Here is an 18,506-nt window from a genome sequence, read left to right as displayed (position 1 = left end):
GAGAGAGAGACAGAGAGGCAGAGAGAGAGAGAGAGAGAGAGAGAGAAAGAGGATGTAGCAGAAGGGAGGGAGGGAGGGAGGGAGGGAGGAAGGAAGGAAGGAAGGAAGGAAGGAAGGAAGGAAGGAAGGAAGGAAGGAAGGAAGGAAGGAAGGAAGGAAGGAAGGAAGGAAGGAAGGAAGGAAGGAAGGAAGGAAGGAAGGAAGGAAGGAAGGAAGGTAGAAAGGTAGAAAGAAAGAGAGTGGTACTGACGAGCCATATCCTCTGCATAGCCGGTCTCTGAGTTTCAGGAAGCTAGAGAAAACAAATGATCCATATGTTTCTAATCCCTCATGGGATTCCTAAATGAACAGAAGGGAACACGTGTAATATCTAATCGTTAATATGCCCGTGAAGATTATAGTACTGCTAATCCTAGTTTATCCCCTTGTTTATGTTGAACTATGCCACCAAGCTGTGCTTTTATGAAGCGCAACTAACTATACCAAAGCTCTGTGTGCCTCTAGTTTGATCTCATGCTTTATTTTGGGATCGCATTAGATATGCATTATATAAGCCTGACTTTTGGTATTTCTAGGTCTGACTCAGTCTGTCCCTCTGACGTTTTCAACTGCCGTTTGAGGCGAACCATGACTGAGCATGTTCATAGTCCTAAAAAAGTGACATTATTGAATACTGTATTGTGTTACGTTACACCAACCAGTTCTTCTAGCCACATTTGACCATAGCTTCCCGTGAGTTGATGGTTGCCCAGACCAGTGGTGTCTGGTGGCATTTTAAAGGTCAGGCTCATAGTTATGGCTGGAACGGAATCAATGGAATGGTATCCGACACATCAAACACATGGTTTTCATAGGTTCGGTACCATTCTATTTTAGCCATTATTATGAGAAATCCTCCCTTACCAGCCTCCCTCCTCTGGCCTAGATCTAACTGTACTGTACCAATGTAAACTCTAAACTCCTCTCCTCTCTGTGTGTCCGCCCTGCAGGTCCTGGGCTGGATCCGGAACGGGGAGTCCATGCTGAACGCCAGCATGGTGAATGCCAGCTCGCTGTCAGAGGCAGAGCAACTCCAGAGGGAGCATGAGCAGTTCCAGCTGGCCATCGAGGTACCTGCTCCCCCCTCCCCAAAACCAGGCTGACTGACCAGGCTAATCACTGCAACGTGCGCTGTCATTAAACTACACACACACACACACACACACACACACAAGCATGCACGAAGTGTAAACACAGCTAAACGCAACGGCATATTTGGTGTGAACTCCGTATACCGTTAAGACACACACACGCAGATGCACACACCCGCGCAAACATTGTCTGTCAACGTTACACAGGCTCAGGGGTACACACGCACACACACACACACACACACACACACACACACACACACACACACACACACACACACACACACACACACACACACACACACACACACACACTATCTGGGGGAAACAGTGCACTGGTTGTTTTCCTTCAGCTCTTTAAATAGCTGCTGCTCTGAGCATGACGGCAGCGCTCACACACAGGATGGGGCTGCTTGGTAAAGTCCTGTTTCAGCAAAGACACACACACACACACACACACAGCACGCTGGTGACCTGGCACACAGTCTGGCTCTGCTGTGGCTCTGACTCCGAGTAGTGAAGCCTGGATCCGGAGGCCTGTTCCAGCCCAAGAACCACCACCCAAGACTGTGTGTGTGTTTGCGTGTGTATACTTGTGTGTATATGTGTTTGTGTGGGTGCGTGCGTGTGCATGTGTGCTGAATCCTGTCCAGCACAGCTCTGGAATCGATTTGGGGGAAATGAAAATAAGCCTTTTAAGAACCTATTAGCGAACTTTAATGAAATCACTGTGCAGGGTGTAGAGGGAGTTTTCTTAATGTAATCACCATCCCTTCCTCTCTTTGGGGGAAACAAACGTATTTACCCTAGAAAGCCAACACAGTGGCCTATCACACACATACACACACACAATCATTTTCACCCTCTCCATACATCAGGTTTCTATTGGGACCTATAGAGAGAAAGGGGCAATCTGGGATTCAAACGACATCACAGCGATACCCCGCCACTTTTTTTGTTAAACGGCTGAGTGGTGAGGTAAAACAAGCTTATATTTTGGGTACTGATGGGGCACGACAGTTGAACCAAACTCACGATGAGGCCTTTATTAGTTACATAATCTTCAAGAATCAATGACATATTATTTTATACGAATACAATTGCTCAGAGAAAGAGCTTCTTGTTTAACTAGTGATACTTTTTTCCATCCCTTTCAATACCTTACCTTTTCGAGAGTAACGGCACTGAGCCTTTTTCTCAAATGTTTTATGAGATTGAAGAACACGTTGGGAGGGATCTTAGACCATCCCGCCGTACATCCTTGATCATCCACCACCAGATTTTACAGTAGGTATGGGGTTCTTTTCTGCTTATGCGTCCTTATTTCGACGCCAAACCCACCGCTGGGGTGCGTGGCCAAAGAGCTCAATTTTCACGTCATCCAACAAAATGTAAACGCCTGGTGCTTTGGTCAGATGACATTAGTTTTTGGCCACGCACACCAATGGTGGGTTTTGGAGCCTCTTCTGAGAATGCATCAGCAGACAATAACCTCGTACCTACTGTAAAATATGGTGATGGATTTTTGATGTTTATGGGGCTATTTGGCTTCCACTGGTCCTGGGGCCCTTGTTAAGGTCAACGGCATCATGAACTTTACCCAGTTCCAGGACATTTTAGCCAAAAACCTGGTTGCCTCTGCTGGGAGGCTGAATCTTGGCCGCAAGTGGATTTTCCAGCAATACAGTAACCCGAAGCACACATCAACATTCACAAAGAAATGGATAATTGACCTCAAAATTGACATTTTGCAATGGCCATCTCAGTCTCTGGACATGAACACCATTGAAAACGTGGTTTGAATTGAAGATGTCAGTCCATAAGAGCAGACAAAGGATATCAAGGATCTGGAAGGATTCTGTTTGGAGGAATGGTCTAAGATCCCTCCCAACGTGTTCTCCAATCTCATAAAACATTTAGCAAAAAGGCTCAGTGTCGACATCCTCGCAAGGTGAGGTATTGAAAGGTATTGAAAAGAGGGATGCCAATCATTTTCACCCATATCTCTTTGAGAGGAAATACATATATATATATATATATATATACTTATTAAACAAAATCTTTTTCTCTGAAGAATTGTATTAGTTTAAATTAATATAATTTTCTGCATTTGTGAGCATAAAATATAGTGTAATGGGTGTGTGTCAGTGGCAGGGAAGTCAGGCGCAGGAAAACAAACTTGGTATAAACAGAGTTGTTTAATAAGTGCTCATAAAACTCCAAAAACCAAAATATACAAAAAATATATATAAGCGGGTACAAAATCCGTCGCACACCGGCACATAACATACAATAAAACAATCTCCGACAAGGACATGAGGGGAAACAGAGGGTTTAATACACAACAGGTAATGAATGGGATTGGAACCAGGTGTGAAGGAAGCCAAGACAAAACTAATGGAAAATGAAAAATGGATCAGTGATGGCTAGAAGGTCAGTGACATCGACCGCCCGAACAAGGAGAGGGACCGACTTCGGCGTAAGTCGTGACATATAGCCAGTATTTGTATTAATATACATAATACACTATTATACCGTCTTTTTTGCACATCTTTATCAAGGAAATCATTTTGGACCTGATCGTATCAATAATTCTAAAAGTAAAACAAATAGAAGCAGCAATCATAGATGACCCTTTAAGGGACTTAAGTCTGGATTTACCTGATTATCATATTAGATGCAAAATGGATGTTGTAAAAGTAACTACATTGACAGAGCGTTCTAGATGAACCAGTGACTGTTATGTGATATATACTCCTATAAGATTGATGCTTTATGAAAGGTTTATGGCTCTTGGTCCTATGCTTTCATGGGGAGTCAGCATTTCCCTGGCCCTCCATTAGCTGTGGACCAGAGACCTGGGATGCATCCCAAATGGCACCCTATTCCCTATAAAGTCCACGACTTTTGACCAGAGCCCTATGAGCCCTGGTCAAAAGTAGTGCACTATAAAGGGAATAGAGAGCCATTTGGGATGCGGACCTGCTTTACGTTACAGTTTAGGAAGGCTTCTAGAGTTAGGTAATGGGACTCATGTAGAAATGAAATTCCTTGTTTGTTATGTAACGGTACATTTTCTTCTCGTTCCTTTTCTGCAGATATTTTCAATGGATTTTTCATTCAAAGGACAAACTCAATTGCTCGTATTCCCTTTGGAAACAATTCCTCCTTTTTGGGTGTATGATAACACATAAGTTGTAATGTTTTTGATTAAGTAGTAACTTAAAGTTAAACACTGTGCTCATTCTTGTGTAAGTGCATAAATGTTGAATTACTCTTGACGGCTTTATTTCCTTTTCTCCTGTATTAGCTTTCTCTGGTGGATTTATAGTTGTAAATCAGGCCTGGTGCTGGCAGGAAAAGCACAACATGGTCGTTTGCCTCTATGGGTGTAATTCTGTAAGATTGAATAGACTTGTAAAAATGCATTTCTGTTCAATTCTGATTTATTTTTTCCTTTGTGATGTAGTGCAACCTAGCTAAGCAAAAACCCCAAAAATGCCATTTGACACTGCTACAACTGAATATTCTCTTTCTAGAGGACAACATACACTGAGTGCACAAAACATTAGGAACACTTGCTCTTTCCATGATATAGACTGACCAGGTGAAAGCTATGATTCCTTATTGATGTCACCTGTTAAATCCACTTTAATCCGTGTAGCTGAAGGGGAGGAGACCGGTTAAAGAATGATTTTTAAGCCTTGAGACAATTGAGTCTTGGATTGTGTATGTGTGCCATTTAGAGGGTGTATGGGCAAGACAAACTATTTAAGGGCCTTTGAATGGAGGTGCCAGGCGCACCGATTTGAGTGTGTCAAGAACTGCAACACTGCTGTTTTTTTCATGCTCAACAGTTTTCCATGTGTATCAAGAATGGTCCATCACCCAAAGGATATCCAGCCAACTTGACACAACTGTGGAATGCATTGGAGTCAACATGGGCCAGCATCCCAGTGGAAGCTTTTGACACCTTGTAGAGTCCATACCTTGAGGAACTGAGGCAGTTCTGAGGGCTAAAGGGGATGCAACTCAATTTTAGGAAAGTGTTCCTAATATTTTGTACACAGTATATGTGAGATGAGGAAAAATGAGAGAAGTGCAGACGAAGTTACATCACAAATGGCACCCTATTCCCTATATCGTGCACTACTATTGACCAGGGTCATGGTCAAAAGTAGTGCACTTCATAGGGTGCAATTTGGGACCTAGACATGGAGAGGCCATATGGACAGATAATTGCATTTATTCTTAGTGTGACAGTATCTTTCGACAGCTCCAGACAAGTAGCTAATGAAATGTCACTTATCTTCAAGCCTCTCATATTTTTGCATCTTTCTTTTAATAAAACCAAACATCAAATTTAAATCATAATTTATTGGAAGGTTTTAATCACATAGGCAATGACGTCCAAAGGATACCCGTGCTCCCAGAATGCCTTGCAAGCACCAGACTAGACTGGACTACAGTCAATGGCATATATCAAGTCTTTAGAAAAAAAGGTTTAACATTACCATGCCTCACCTATGGTTCAGCCCCAAAAAACAACATTGTAGAAAACCCATTTCCGCAAAAGAATATATAAAGTCTTGGCACATGTTCAGTTTGTAAAAAACATCATATTTACACTGTTAAAATTAACACATGATCATGTAACATTGTCATGTCACTTACCCTGAACCTAAACAACCCCTTTCTCTTCTTCTCTCTCCGTGTCCCCGCCCCCCCAGTCCCTTTTCCATGCCAATTCCCTCCAGAAGACGCACCAGAGTGCCCTGCAAGTGCAGCAGAAGGCTGAGGTCATGCTCCAGGCGGGCCATTTTGACCCGGACGGCATACGGGCCTGCGCCGAGAAGGTGGCCATGCACTGGCAACAGCTCATGCTCAAGATGGAGGATCGACTCAAGCTGGTCAACGCTTCTGTGGCCTTCTACAAGACCTCTGAGCAGGTGTGTGTACACACCATCCCCCACATAGCGCTCCCTGAATTGTTTTTAGGTGTGTCGGAATCATTCAAGAACCACCTCGAGCATTTCCCATCCATTGAGACAAATGGTGGTGGTGGCCTGGATGGCCTCCATCTTGTCATCCTGTCCCTATAGAAAAGGCTGCATATTGGTAGAATGTCCTGTTCTGTGATGGCACCTCGAAATTGTGTCCAACCTAGCATGAAGACTAACTGAGACCCCTGTACCCTCCTCAGGTGTGCAGTGTGCTGGAGAGTCTGGAGCAAGAGTACAGGAGAGATGAGGACTGGTGTGGTGGCCATGACAAGCTGGGAGCCATGGCCGAGACGGACCATGTCATCCCCCTCATCAGCAAACACCTGGAACAGAAGGAAGCCTTCCTCAAGGTACAGCAGAGCAACATGGTTGTGTCTCAAATGGTTCCCTATTCCCTGTGCCTCCTTTGTCTGTGGCGGTACATTGTGTTGAAATAATAATAATAATATTGAAATAATAAACCAACATAGACAATTAGCTAGTTTACAGTACAGATAAATACGTAGCTAGCTAGCAATCCCATTTAGCTACAAACTTAGCAAACAAACAGATGAAGCTAACTAGCTAACTAGCTAGTAGCCACACTAGCTGGGTCATTGACTCAAGATCAAGAATCGTCGCCACCCCTCTTTGTTCCTTTTCCCCGAACGCAGCAAATGCATAACAGCATAATGACCCAGCTTGCTAGCTAGAATCAAAATGGAAAACTTCCAGGGAAAATTCAGTGGTATCACTAACTATGTAAGGACGACAGTAATACAATGTACACTTGAAACTAGCTAACGTTACAGAATAAATAGCGAGAGCAATATTAGCAAGCTAATACATTAGCTAGCTTTCTAACATTAGCGAGCTAGCTAACATTAGCTAGCTAATGGCGGGCCAGCTAGCTAAAAAGGCTTTTAAAACAGCTCTTTCAAAAGTAACTAGCTAGTGTTGCTAACATTTCATTCCTCTCCCTTCTCCTTTTTTTATTGTCTTCTTCTTCCGTCTTCTGCATCTCTCTGCTCTGCTCGATCCTTTCATTTTCGGAATACCACATGTACAGAATGAGAAGCAGATTTAGACAAACAAGATCGTCATTGCTGTGTTTGTATTTACCTCCAACAAAGATTTTCTATTATATTGACAAGATAGTTGAATGACCGCTCTAACAATGGAAATACATGAGGTGAGATTGGAATGGACAATTCTTGCCAATGAGAGGGCAGATATACATGTGAACAACAGGCACAACTCAATATATTTTATTTTTTACATTTTCTAGTTGATGAAATGCCACGTGCATCCACTTATATCAGTGCATTCGTGACAAACTAACCATTAAGAACGTTATGTTCGATCAAATAAGCCTCTCGTAGCAAATTAATGGTTAAATCTTTTGTTGACCAAATTCGACACTCTCTCGTTGACCTCCATACAGAAATTATTTTCGTAGACAGATTTTCATCCTCTGCCTCCAACCAGAATAATGCCGACTTATATTTTCATCACCCTTTTGAAGCGTTTCTGACGTCGTCAATAGTTTGCTCCTTCCTAGGGAGGGTGAAGTTGCCCCTGGACACTAATCTTGGGTCAGTTATGCATTTTCCCCTTAACCTAAAGGTTAAGGATATGATTGGGGCAGGGGATTCTGATCCTAGGTGTATAGGCGAGAGCATGAAGTTTCCCAATGGTACAGATCAGCTTCCCCAAATAAGAGAAATGCACAACTGACCCAAGAATAGCTAGGGGCAACTTCACCCTAACTCCCCCAGCTCCTAAGAATCACCCAGGGTGATGAAAACACACCTCCCAAAACTGACACCAGTGCTGCATGGAATAACACCAGTAGGGCACCACTTTTGATCTACTTTTTTACAAGGGCCCATAGGGCTCTGGACAAAAGTAGTGCACTATAGGGAATAGGGTGCCATTTGGGATGCAGACCATGTTCTGTGGATCATTCATTTGCTGCATATTCACAGACCATGAACTCGGGCTGTTCTGTCTGTCTGATTCTCTTCAGTGGGACACATCTGTATTCTGCAACACGTAGCCGTTAGGATTCATATTGATTTTCCCTTTACAGAACTGAAATACATGTCCACCTCTTGCAAGACATGTTGTGAATGCCACTTTACTTGTTGTCAACTAAAAACGAATAACCATGTTGACAGTGATGTGTCTATGATGTCACACATGCAATATCTTAACCTCAGTTTCAATGTATTCTGGATGGTAATTGTGGATATGTCGTCCGTTGCAATGATCCTGTTTCGACAATGTCCCTTCTTGTGTCCCAGGCATGCACGTTGGCCAGGAGAAATGCTGAGGTGTTCCTGAAGTATATCCACAGGAACAACGTGGGTATACCTGGTGCTTCAGGCCACGCCAGAGGACCCGAGCAGCAGGTTAAAGGTCAGTCACAACAGCCCTAATACACGATCATGGGCTGTGTCCCAAATGGCACCCTAAATGGCACCCTATTCACATTATAGTAGCTAATAATAATTATATTTAATTTGTGGAGTGCGTCTCCCCAGACTCACTGCACGCCTACTTTTGACCAGCGCTGGCCAAAAGTAGTGAACTATATAGGGGATAATAGGGTGTCATTTGGGACGCACATATATTGACTACTGAGCACCAGACCTTATACATTACTGTTACTAACTCTTTTATTGCTCTTTTCTTTATGAAATGTACATATTTCTTTTTACGTTCAGTTGAACTTCTAGTTTCTTATGTCCTATATGGACTATATGGACTATATGGACTAGTTTGGGTTGTGTTTGAAACCACTGTGTTGACGATATGCTAACTTCTTTCTGTGCTCCCTGGTCTCCTTCTCCTCTCTAGCCATCCTCAATGAGCTGCTCCAGAGGGAGAACCGGGTTCTGCACTTTTGGACCATGAAGAAACGGCGCCTGGAGCAGTGCCAGCAGTACGTGGTGTTCGAACGCAGCGCCAAACAGGTGAGCTAGATGGACACTCAATCCCTATGGTACTTTTTAATGGTAAATTTACAAACATATATTCCTGATAAATAGATTTGAAACGTGTATCTCCTTGTGGTAAATGGTGGAATATAAGTATAGCCAGTTATAATTGTAATGGCTTAGCAGATAATAAGAAATGAAGAACAATATTTACCTGGCTCAAAGAGAAGGAATATAATATCTATTGTTTACAGGAAACTCATTCAACAATTTTAGATTAAGTTGTGTGGAAAAAGGACTGGGGGTTGAAATATACTTCTCCCATGGGGAAAGAAACTCAAATTGATATTAATTAACAGTAATTTTGATCCGAATGTGCAAATTTTCCAAACAGATCGGTAAGGTAGATGGATGATTTTAAATATGTTACTGGACTATAAACAGATATGGGTCATTAACCTTTACGGACCAAATAATGATGATCCACGCTTCATTGAAAGTATATATAATAAATTATCAACCCTACAAGACTCTATTATCATGGTGGGAGATTTTAATACTGTTTTAAATACCTCAATGGACCATAAATGAAATCACACTACAAAACTATCACCCTCATGCTCTTAAGGAAATCATGACTGTCATTGATATATTGGAACTAGTGGATATATGGAGGCTTAAATATCCTGACCGAGTGAGATATACAGTGGGGAGAACAAGTATTTGATACACTGCCGATTTTGCAGGTTTTCCTACTTACAAAGCATGTAGAGGTCTGTAATTTTTATCATAGGTACACTTCAACTGTGAGAGACGGAATCTAAAACAAAAATCCAGAAAATCACATTGTATGATTTTTAAATAATTAATGTGCATTTTATTGCATGACATAAGTATTTGATACATCAGAAAAGCAGAACTTAATATATGGTACAGAAACCTTTGTTTGCAATTACAGAGATCATACATTTCCTGTAGTTCTTGACCAAGTTTGCACACACTGCAGCAGGGATTTTTGCCCACTCCTCCATACAGACCTTCTCCAGATCCTTCAGGTTTCAGGGCTGTCGCTGGGCAATACGGACTTTCAGCTCCCTCCAAAGATGTTCTATTGGGTTCAGTTCTGGAGACTGGCTAGGCCACTCCAGGACCTTGAGATGCTTCTTACGGAGCCACTCCTTAGTTGCCCTGGCTGTGTGTTTCGGGTCGTTATCATGCTGGAAGACCCAGCCACGACCCATCTTCAATGCTCTTACTGAGGGAAGGAGGTTGTTGGCCAAGATCTTGCGATACATGGCCCCATCCATCCTCCCCTCAATACGGTGCAGTCGTCCTGTCCCCTTTGCAGAAAAGCATCCCCAAAGAATGATGTTTCCACCTCCATGCTTCACAGGTGGGATGGTGTTCTTGGGGTTGTACTCATCCTTCTTCTTTCTCCAAACACGGCGAGTGGAGTTTAGACCAAAAAGCTCTATTTTTGTCTCATCAGACCACATGACCTTCTCCCATTCTTCCTCTGGATCATCCTGATGGTCATTGGCAAACTTCAGATGGGCCTGGACATGCGCTGGCTTGAGCAGGGGGACCTTGCATGCACTGCAGGATTTTAATCCATGACGGCGTAGTGTGTTACTAATGGTTTTCTTTGAGAATGTGGGCCCAGCTCTCTTCAGGTCATTGACCAGGTCCTGCCGTGTAGTTCTGGGCTGATCCCTCACCTTCCTCATGATCATTGATGCCCCACGAGGTGAGATCTTGCATGGAGCCCCAGACCGAGGGTGATTGACCGTCATCTTGAACTTCTTCCATTTTCTAATAATTGCGCCAACAGTTGTTGCCTTCTCACCAAGCTGCTTGCCTATTGTCCTGTAGCCCATCCCAGCCTTGTGCAGGTCTACAATTTTATCCCTGATGTCCTTACACCCTCTCTGGTCCTGGCCATTGTGGAGAGGTTGGAGTCTGTTTGATTGAGTGTGTGGACAGGTGTCTTATACAGGTAACGAGTTCAAACAGGTGCAGTTAATACAGGTAATGAGTGGAGAACAGGAGGGCTTCTTAAAGAAAAACTAACAGGTCTGTGAGAGCCGGAATTCTTACTGGTGATCAAATACTTCTGTCATGCAATAAAATGCTAATTAATTACTTAAAAATCATACAATGTGATTTTCTCGATTTTTGTTTTAGATTCCGTCTCTCACAGTTGAAGTGTACCTATGATGAAAATTACAGACCTCTACATGCTTTGTAAGCCGGAAAACCTGCAAAATCGTCAGTGTATCAAATACTTGTTCTCCCCACTGTACATGGCGGAGGCTCAATCAAGCTAGTTGTCTTGACTTCTTTCTTATGTCATTTCTTATGTGACCAAAAGTTTACAAAGTATTGATAGCGGATAGAATGCAGTCGGACCATCAGATAATTGGCATATACATTACACTTACCACGTGGGCGAGGATATTGGAAATGTAATCAAAGCCTATTGGACGATAACTTGTTTTTAAGTAGGACAGAGGCATTTATAACTGAATATTTTCAGACACAACATACTGTAAGTACAGCAAATCCTCTTATTATATGGGACACTTTTAAATGTGACTTTAGAGTCCATGCAATTCAGTACTCATCTCTAAAACAAACAAAAGAATAGGTCAAAAGAGTCCATACAAACAAAGGGAATAGAAGGTCTAACAGAACAGATAGATAGCAATAAAAACTGTCCCATAAGGGCTCAGAATAGGTTAGAGGGACAACGAAACGAAATGGAGGTACTTATTCAAGAAAGATCAAGTGTAAAATATTATAGGGTTAGGGTTTTTCCATTTATTCTTGCAACCAATAGAATGTTATTTATATGGGGGATACAATCTTGCCAGCTCTGCAGATTTTGCTGCGAAGAGACAGAGTCATTCGATCATTTGTTTTGGTAATGTCCATATGTACTATAGCTCGTTTTTGGTCACAGGTCCAGGAATGGCAGAAGAATTGCAATATTTACCTGAAGCACTACTGGGTGATCTGAAAGTCATAGTCTATCGATCAATATTATTATAATAATTTTAGCAAAAATGTTTATTTTCAATTTACAAATGTACAACAATGAGAATAGAAAGGTTCAGAACTTTTGTGAAACATCACAGCACAGTTGAAAAATATATGGCAAATAGAAATCCAATATGGATGGTTCTAAGAGATAGATGGGAGGGGTTGAATGGAGCTGAAGGTTGGGACTAATAACAACAAGAAACTAACATAAAACATACTGTGTCCGTAAAATGTATATAGGTTCAGAACGTTTGTGAAAGAACACAGTTTGAAAGATATGGCAAACCGGGTGGACATCATAAATAGTTGGGAGAGGTTGAGGGTAGAGGAAGGACAGGAGTAAAAACAAACCAAATAGAACTATTGTAAAATAGACTGTGCATAAAATGTATATAGTAAGCAGGAAGTAGAAGCCAAAGCATTGTTGTTCACCAGTTTACTCCAATTAGAGGAGGGGTGGTAGGGTTAGAAAGTAATAAAGGAAAATATATTTTAAAAAGATATGTGTATATATGTATTTATATGAATGTGTATGTATGCAAACTCAGCAAAAAAAGAAACATCCTCTCACTGTCAACTACGTTTATTTTCAGCAAACTTAACATGTGTAAATATTTGTATGTACATGACAAGATTCAACAACTGAGACAAACTGAACAAGTTCCACAGACATGTGACTAACCGAAATGGAATAATGTGTCCCTGAACAAAATTGGGGGTGAAAATCAAAAGTAACAGGCAGTATCTGGTGTGGCAACCAGCTGCATTAAGTACTGCAGTGAATGTCCTCCTCATGGACTGCACCAGATTTGCCAGTTCTTGTAACGCTCATTCCCTTGACGATAAACGCGAATCCGACCCCCACCTCTGGTGAGACAAACATCGTCAGACAAAACTTGTCAGTGAAGAGCACTTTTTGCCTGTCCTGTCTGGTCCAGCGACGGGGAGTTTGGCCCATAGGCAACGTTGTTGCCGGTGATGTCTGGTGAGGACCTGCTTTACAACAGGCCTACAAGCCCTCAGTCCAGCCTCTCTCAGCCTATTGCGGACAGTCTGAGCACTGATGTAGGGATTGTGCGTTCCTGGTGTAACTCGGGCAGTTGTTGTTGCCATCCTGTACCTGTCCCGCAGGTGGGATGTTCAAATGTACCGATCCTGTGCAGGTGTTGTTATACGTGGTCTGCCACTGTGAGGACGATCAGCTGTCCGTCCTGTCTCCCTGTAGCGCTGTCTTAGGCTTCTCACAGTACGGACATTGCAATTTATTGCCCTGGCCACATCTGCAGTCCTCATGCCTCCTTGTAGCATGCCTAAGGCACGTTCACGCAGATGAGCAGGGACCCGGGCATCTTTCTTTTGGTGTTTTTCAGAGTCAGTAGAAAGGCCTTTTTAGTGTCCTAATTTTTCATAACTGTGACCTTAATTGCCTACCGTCTGTAAGCTGTTAGTGTCTTAACCACTGTTCCACAGGTGCATGTTCATTAATTGTTTATTGTTCATTGAACAAACATGGGAATCAGTGTTCAAAACCTTTACAATGAAGATCTGTGAAGTTATTTGGATTTTTACGAATCACCTTTGAAAGACAGGGTCCTGAAAAAGGGCCGTTTCTTTTTTTGCTGAGTTTATGTAAATGTATATTTGCAAAAATATATATGGGTGATTGGAAGTGATGCAGACAATTACATTGATGGAAGCTACAATCTATCTGCAATACTAAAGCTGATCTACCGCCTAAAAATACAAATTCAAAAACAACAACAAAAAACAGGTGAGCTCTCCTGAACGCAGTCCAAGCACTCCGAGTGCTGTGTTTATACTGCATGTCCATAGCATCTGGCCCTGGACTAGACCCAGCCAGGGATACGTGGGGTTTTTGTTTGTTTTCGATGGCCAGCACAGCCACCGATGAAAGATAGAGGGCATGCAGAGAGGGAGAGAGGAATATGGAAAGAGGGAGCTCTTCACTTCTCTTCACTCCCCCCTGTCCCGTCTGTCTCCGCAGGCCTTAGACTGGATCCAGGAAACAGGAGAGTATTACCTCTCCACTCACACCTCCCCTGGAGAGAGCGGCGAGAGGAGTCAGGAACTGCTGAAGGAGTACGAGGAATTCAGAGTCTCTGCCAAGGTGTGGACCTGGAGCTGGGAAGCAGATCTAGGCTGCGTTCCAAATGGCACCTTACTCCCTATGTAGTGCACTGCTTTTGGAGTAGGGTGCCATCTGGTACGCAGCCCTAGAGCTACTGTTCGGAGTCTGCTCAGACTCCCTCACTTACTCCTGACCCTATACCTGCGTATGATATTAGCCAAACATTTCCACTGCAGCCTGCCTTGTGTCTGCCTGTCTACAGCCCAGTGGTTCAGGCAGCAAGCAAGTGTTAGAGATCTCTCCTGAGGCGTGTTTGCACTCTCTCAAGCGTCCGCCTAGACACTGACGGGGAGTGTGGAGGCTACAGATGATTGAAACACTCACACACGATCATGCTTACACACACACACACACACACGTATAATAATACACACACATTATGCAAACTCACGTACACACACACACACACTTATACACGTCATCTCTCTATGTGCTTCCTACAGCAAACCAAGGAGAAGGTGAAGCTCCTCATTCAGCTGGCCGACAGCTTTGTGGAAAAGGGCCATGTGCACGTCACCGAGCTGAAGAAGTGGGTCACCACGGTGGACAAGCGCTACCGAGACTTCTCCCTCCGGATGGGGAAGTACCGTTCTAGCCTGGAGAAATCACTGGGCATCAGCTCCGAGGTAAGATCCCCTGGAGGGCCCCTATGGGACTAAGGGCTAACCCCACCTGCTGTGAACGCTCATTCATCAACACGAACCCCAATCCCTGGTCACTAATTAGGCTCAGTCTTTCGACTGCTAATGACTGTGTTTTCAAAGGACGTATGGAATGAAACAAATTTTGTCAAACATATGATATTCCTCATTTGTGCTCCCTTGAGTGTATAGACCTTCACCTGCTGCTGTTGTCATAGCTCCCTTAGTGGTCACCTCCTCTGTAGCATGGTCCTGCAAATACACGTGAGTGGGACTGTCTTACAAATGGAAGATGTCCACAAAGCTTAGTACAGTAGCTAGTATCTCTACCACCGTGGGGCAAAGAAAACCAGGGGCAAGACCCAACACATCTCAGTTTGAAGTCCTCATCTCGACACACAGGCATCAATTCCTCCTCTAATTGAAACACAGTCTGTTCGAAAAGTCTATTTCATGTGTACGTGCTGTGTCATCACGGACCATGTTGAAAGGTTTGCATCCCAAATGGCACCCTATTCACCTATGCAGTGCACAACATTTGACCAGGGCCCATAGAGCTCTGGTATAAAGTAGTGCACTACACAGGGAATAGGGTGTTATTTGGGACGTGTGCTGAGCTCTCCCTCTGTCTCTGGTAGGATAATAAGGACTTGGAGCTGGACATCATCCCAGCCAGCCTGACCGATCCTGGGGAGGTGAAGCTCCGCGACCCCAACCACGAGGTCAACGAGGAGAAGAGGAAGTCAGCCAGGAAGAAAGAGTGAGTGCACGCTACAGACACTCTACAGACACTACAGAGGAGGAAGCAAGTGTTGCAAGTGTGGCCTTTGATAAGGTGCATAGGCCTATGTTTAACATTCCGTGATGTGCTGGGGTCTAGTGGTAGTGCTGTCACCTGCTGCCTGCTTGGCCTTGGGGGCAGTGGTTCGGTCCTCTGCTCACTTTCTCTTCTGTATCCCTCTCTTATATGCAGTATATACAACTCTAAATATGTTTACAAAATAGCAAAACACAATTGATGGTGCAGTTCATGTGATCTGGCTTGATGTTGTCATTGGTAGTCTTGGAATGGGGATGCGGGAGGAGACTACGGGTTCGTCCCAAATGGCACCCTATGGGCGCTGATCGAAAAGTAGTGCACTATGTCGGGAACAGGGAGCTGTTTGGAACACAGACGACGTCATAGCTGGTTGCTGATATATTGTATGTGTGTATTTATCCAGGTTCATAATGGCTGAACTCCTTCAGACTGAGAAGGCCTATGTCAGGGACTTGCATGAATGTTTAGAGGTAAGCTTTCCCCCTTCCATTTTCGCTTGGCAATTAAACGTTCTTCATTTCAGGGATCTTTTGGCCTTGGTATGTACTTAAAGAGGGGGTTCCTGGGTGTTTTCATGATATAATGAGTCAGGTTCTACGTTTTTTTTTTTTTTTTCACCACTCTACAGTCATTGTACTTCAATTACAATTAACATTTTAGTTATCCATTAACATTTAGAGCTCCCGAGTGGCGCAGCGGTCTAAGGCACTGCATTTCAGCACTTGAGGCATCACTACAGACACCCTAGTTTGAATCCAGGCTGTATCTCAACCAGCTGTGATTGGGAGTCCCATAGGGCGGTGCACAATTGGCCCAGCGTCGCCCGTGTTTGGCCGGTGTAGGCTGTCATTGTAAATAAGAATTTGTTCTTAATTAACTGACTTGCCTAGTTAAATAAAGGTAAAAAAAATGTTTTAATCCAGAGCAACTTACAGTCGGTGCATTCAACTGTATTGCATGTAGAATCTGCTATCAGAAGAATCAGTGCCAGGAAGGACAAAACAAGTGCGGGTGTGAGTCCAAGAAAGAGAAGTCCATCGACATGATAGCGTGTGATGTTTCCTGTGTCCTCCTCCTGTCTAGACGTACCTGTGGGAGATGACAAGTGGGGTGGAGGAGATTCCTCCTGGCATCGTCAACAAGGAGCACATCATCTTTGGCAACATCCAGGAGATTTATGATTTCCATAACAGGTAGGGATCTCTTTCAAATTGAGGATGCGTCCCAAATGGCACCTTATGCCCTATGTAGTGCACGACCTTTGACCAAGGCAGGGCTCTGGTAGTGCGACCATATAGGGCACAGGGTGTCATCTGTGACACGTCCTTAATTTGAAAGAGATTCCAACTTGTTATGTCAGTTATGTGCATGAGACCAATTCAAATCAGTTCTATTTCATGTGGTTTTGGTTGAGGAAATACTTGTTCTACGATAACCACTGAGTATTCTCATTGTTAACCCTCTCTTTGCGGTTTAATTGCAGCATTTTCCTCAAAGAGCTAGTGAACTATGAGCAGCTACCTGAAGATGTGGGCCATTGTTTTGTCACATGGGTAAGACTCATCCTGTTTTCAGTCAATGGGGCATGTTCGTTAGAGCACACAATTGAAATATTTTGCAACGGAAACCGAAAATGGGTATTTTTGTTATTGGTCACTCCCAGGTAGTCCCTCCCCGTTTCAGTCGGTTTTGTTCCATTTGGTGCCTAGTGAATACAACCATTTTTTACTTACAATGCCCACAGGGTACTTCTGACTTACATTTGAATGCTGTTTACATTCTTGCAATTAGTTTATACAACATTGGTAATCAATCAAACAAATGTACAGTATTTTATGATGCCCTTTTTCTCTTGCAAAGATGCATTGGCAGTGAGCATTGCATATTGTCGTGATATATGTGGAAAAAGTAAATGGGTCTTTCTATTACTAAAGGAGCCAATGTGTGACATCACGGTGAAAATGTCAAAATGGTTTGACATACATTTAAATGTGATTTTCCTGTGCCTTCACATGTAGTTACAGGAATAAAAGTCTAAATAGGCACAATGAGACCATAACACCACCTAGAAACAACAAAACCTCTACATGTCATTCAAATTGTCACATGAAACATAGACACCAGGGGTTGGAACCGAAATCATTTTCCCAAGAGTTTTGTTCTGAACAGAACCATCATTTTTTTGTTGCAAAATAAAGTTCTGAGCCCGGTTCGAACCAAAAAAAAAGTAACAGTTTATATGGTTCCTTTCGGTTCCTTTTTAAACCTCTAAAATAAATATTTTAGCTCGACATTAAATCATTTGGCTTAACGTTGGACCAGCTAGCTAACAAGCTTGTGTGTGGAGAGCGCCACCAGAATTAAAATAAAAACACTTCTTACTTTTTTGTAGTTAATAAATCCATTGTGAAACGTGATAACTATAGTATCCTTAATAACCTCTTAAGCTGACAGTCCGTGAAATCGTATATGTTTACCTTTCGTTATTTTATTGATTTCCCACCGTTAAATAAGTCAGGAGAAAGCAATTCAGACCTCCCTAGGGCCATGTAAACGTGCTCTGTCGAATAAACGTGTATTTGCCTCCCTCTGGTGGTCGGCGGCATCCACTTCACTGCAACGTTACATCAAAAGAGCGTTCCTTAGAAAAACATTTATCCAGATCGACTGCTTCACGGCACGGACATAGCAGAGCAATTGCTGAGTGTGTCTCAAGCAGGCGGACCTAAATAAATAACTTGCACAGCGCTACAATAAAGAATGCGACCTACACACTTCCTTAAACCTAAAATATGTAAAG

At 43.0% G+C, this 18,506-nt stretch overlaps 1 protein-coding gene across 2 annotated transcripts in view; it reads left to right on the top strand.

Moving 5' to 3' along the window:
* Nucleotides 1–18,506, top strand: part of LOC112234140 (kalirin-like) — a 263,265-nt gene that overhangs the window by 171,979 nt on the left and 72,780 nt on the right. For both annotated transcript variants that reach the window (XM_024402137.2, XM_024402136.2), the window contains exons 16-26: nt 990–1,109; nt 5,861–6,079; nt 6,334–6,483; nt 8,419–8,533; nt 8,975–9,090; nt 14,102–14,224; nt 14,689–14,871; nt 15,525–15,646; nt 16,110–16,176; nt 16,790–16,899; nt 17,190–17,259. In XM_024402137.2, the coding sequence (XP_024257905.1) occupies nt 990–1,109; nt 5,861–6,079; nt 6,334–6,483; nt 8,419–8,533; nt 8,975–9,090; nt 14,102–14,224; nt 14,689–14,871; nt 15,525–15,646; nt 16,110–16,176; nt 16,790–16,899; nt 17,190–17,259 (1,395 nt within the window). The remainder of the gene's footprint in view (nt 1–989; nt 1,110–5,860; nt 6,080–6,333; nt 6,484–8,418; nt 8,534–8,974; nt 9,091–14,101; nt 14,225–14,688; nt 14,872–15,524; nt 15,647–16,109; nt 16,177–16,789; nt 16,900–17,189; nt 17,260–18,506) is intronic.

This window comes from Oncorhynchus tshawytscha, linkage group LG03 (assembly GCF_018296145.1).
Source record: "Oncorhynchus tshawytscha isolate Ot180627B linkage group LG03, Otsh_v2.0, whole genome shotgun sequence".
NCBI lineage: Eukaryota > Metazoa > Chordata > Actinopteri > Salmoniformes > Salmonidae > Oncorhynchus > Oncorhynchus tshawytscha.
This window is presented reverse-complemented; position numbering and strand designations above follow the sequence as displayed.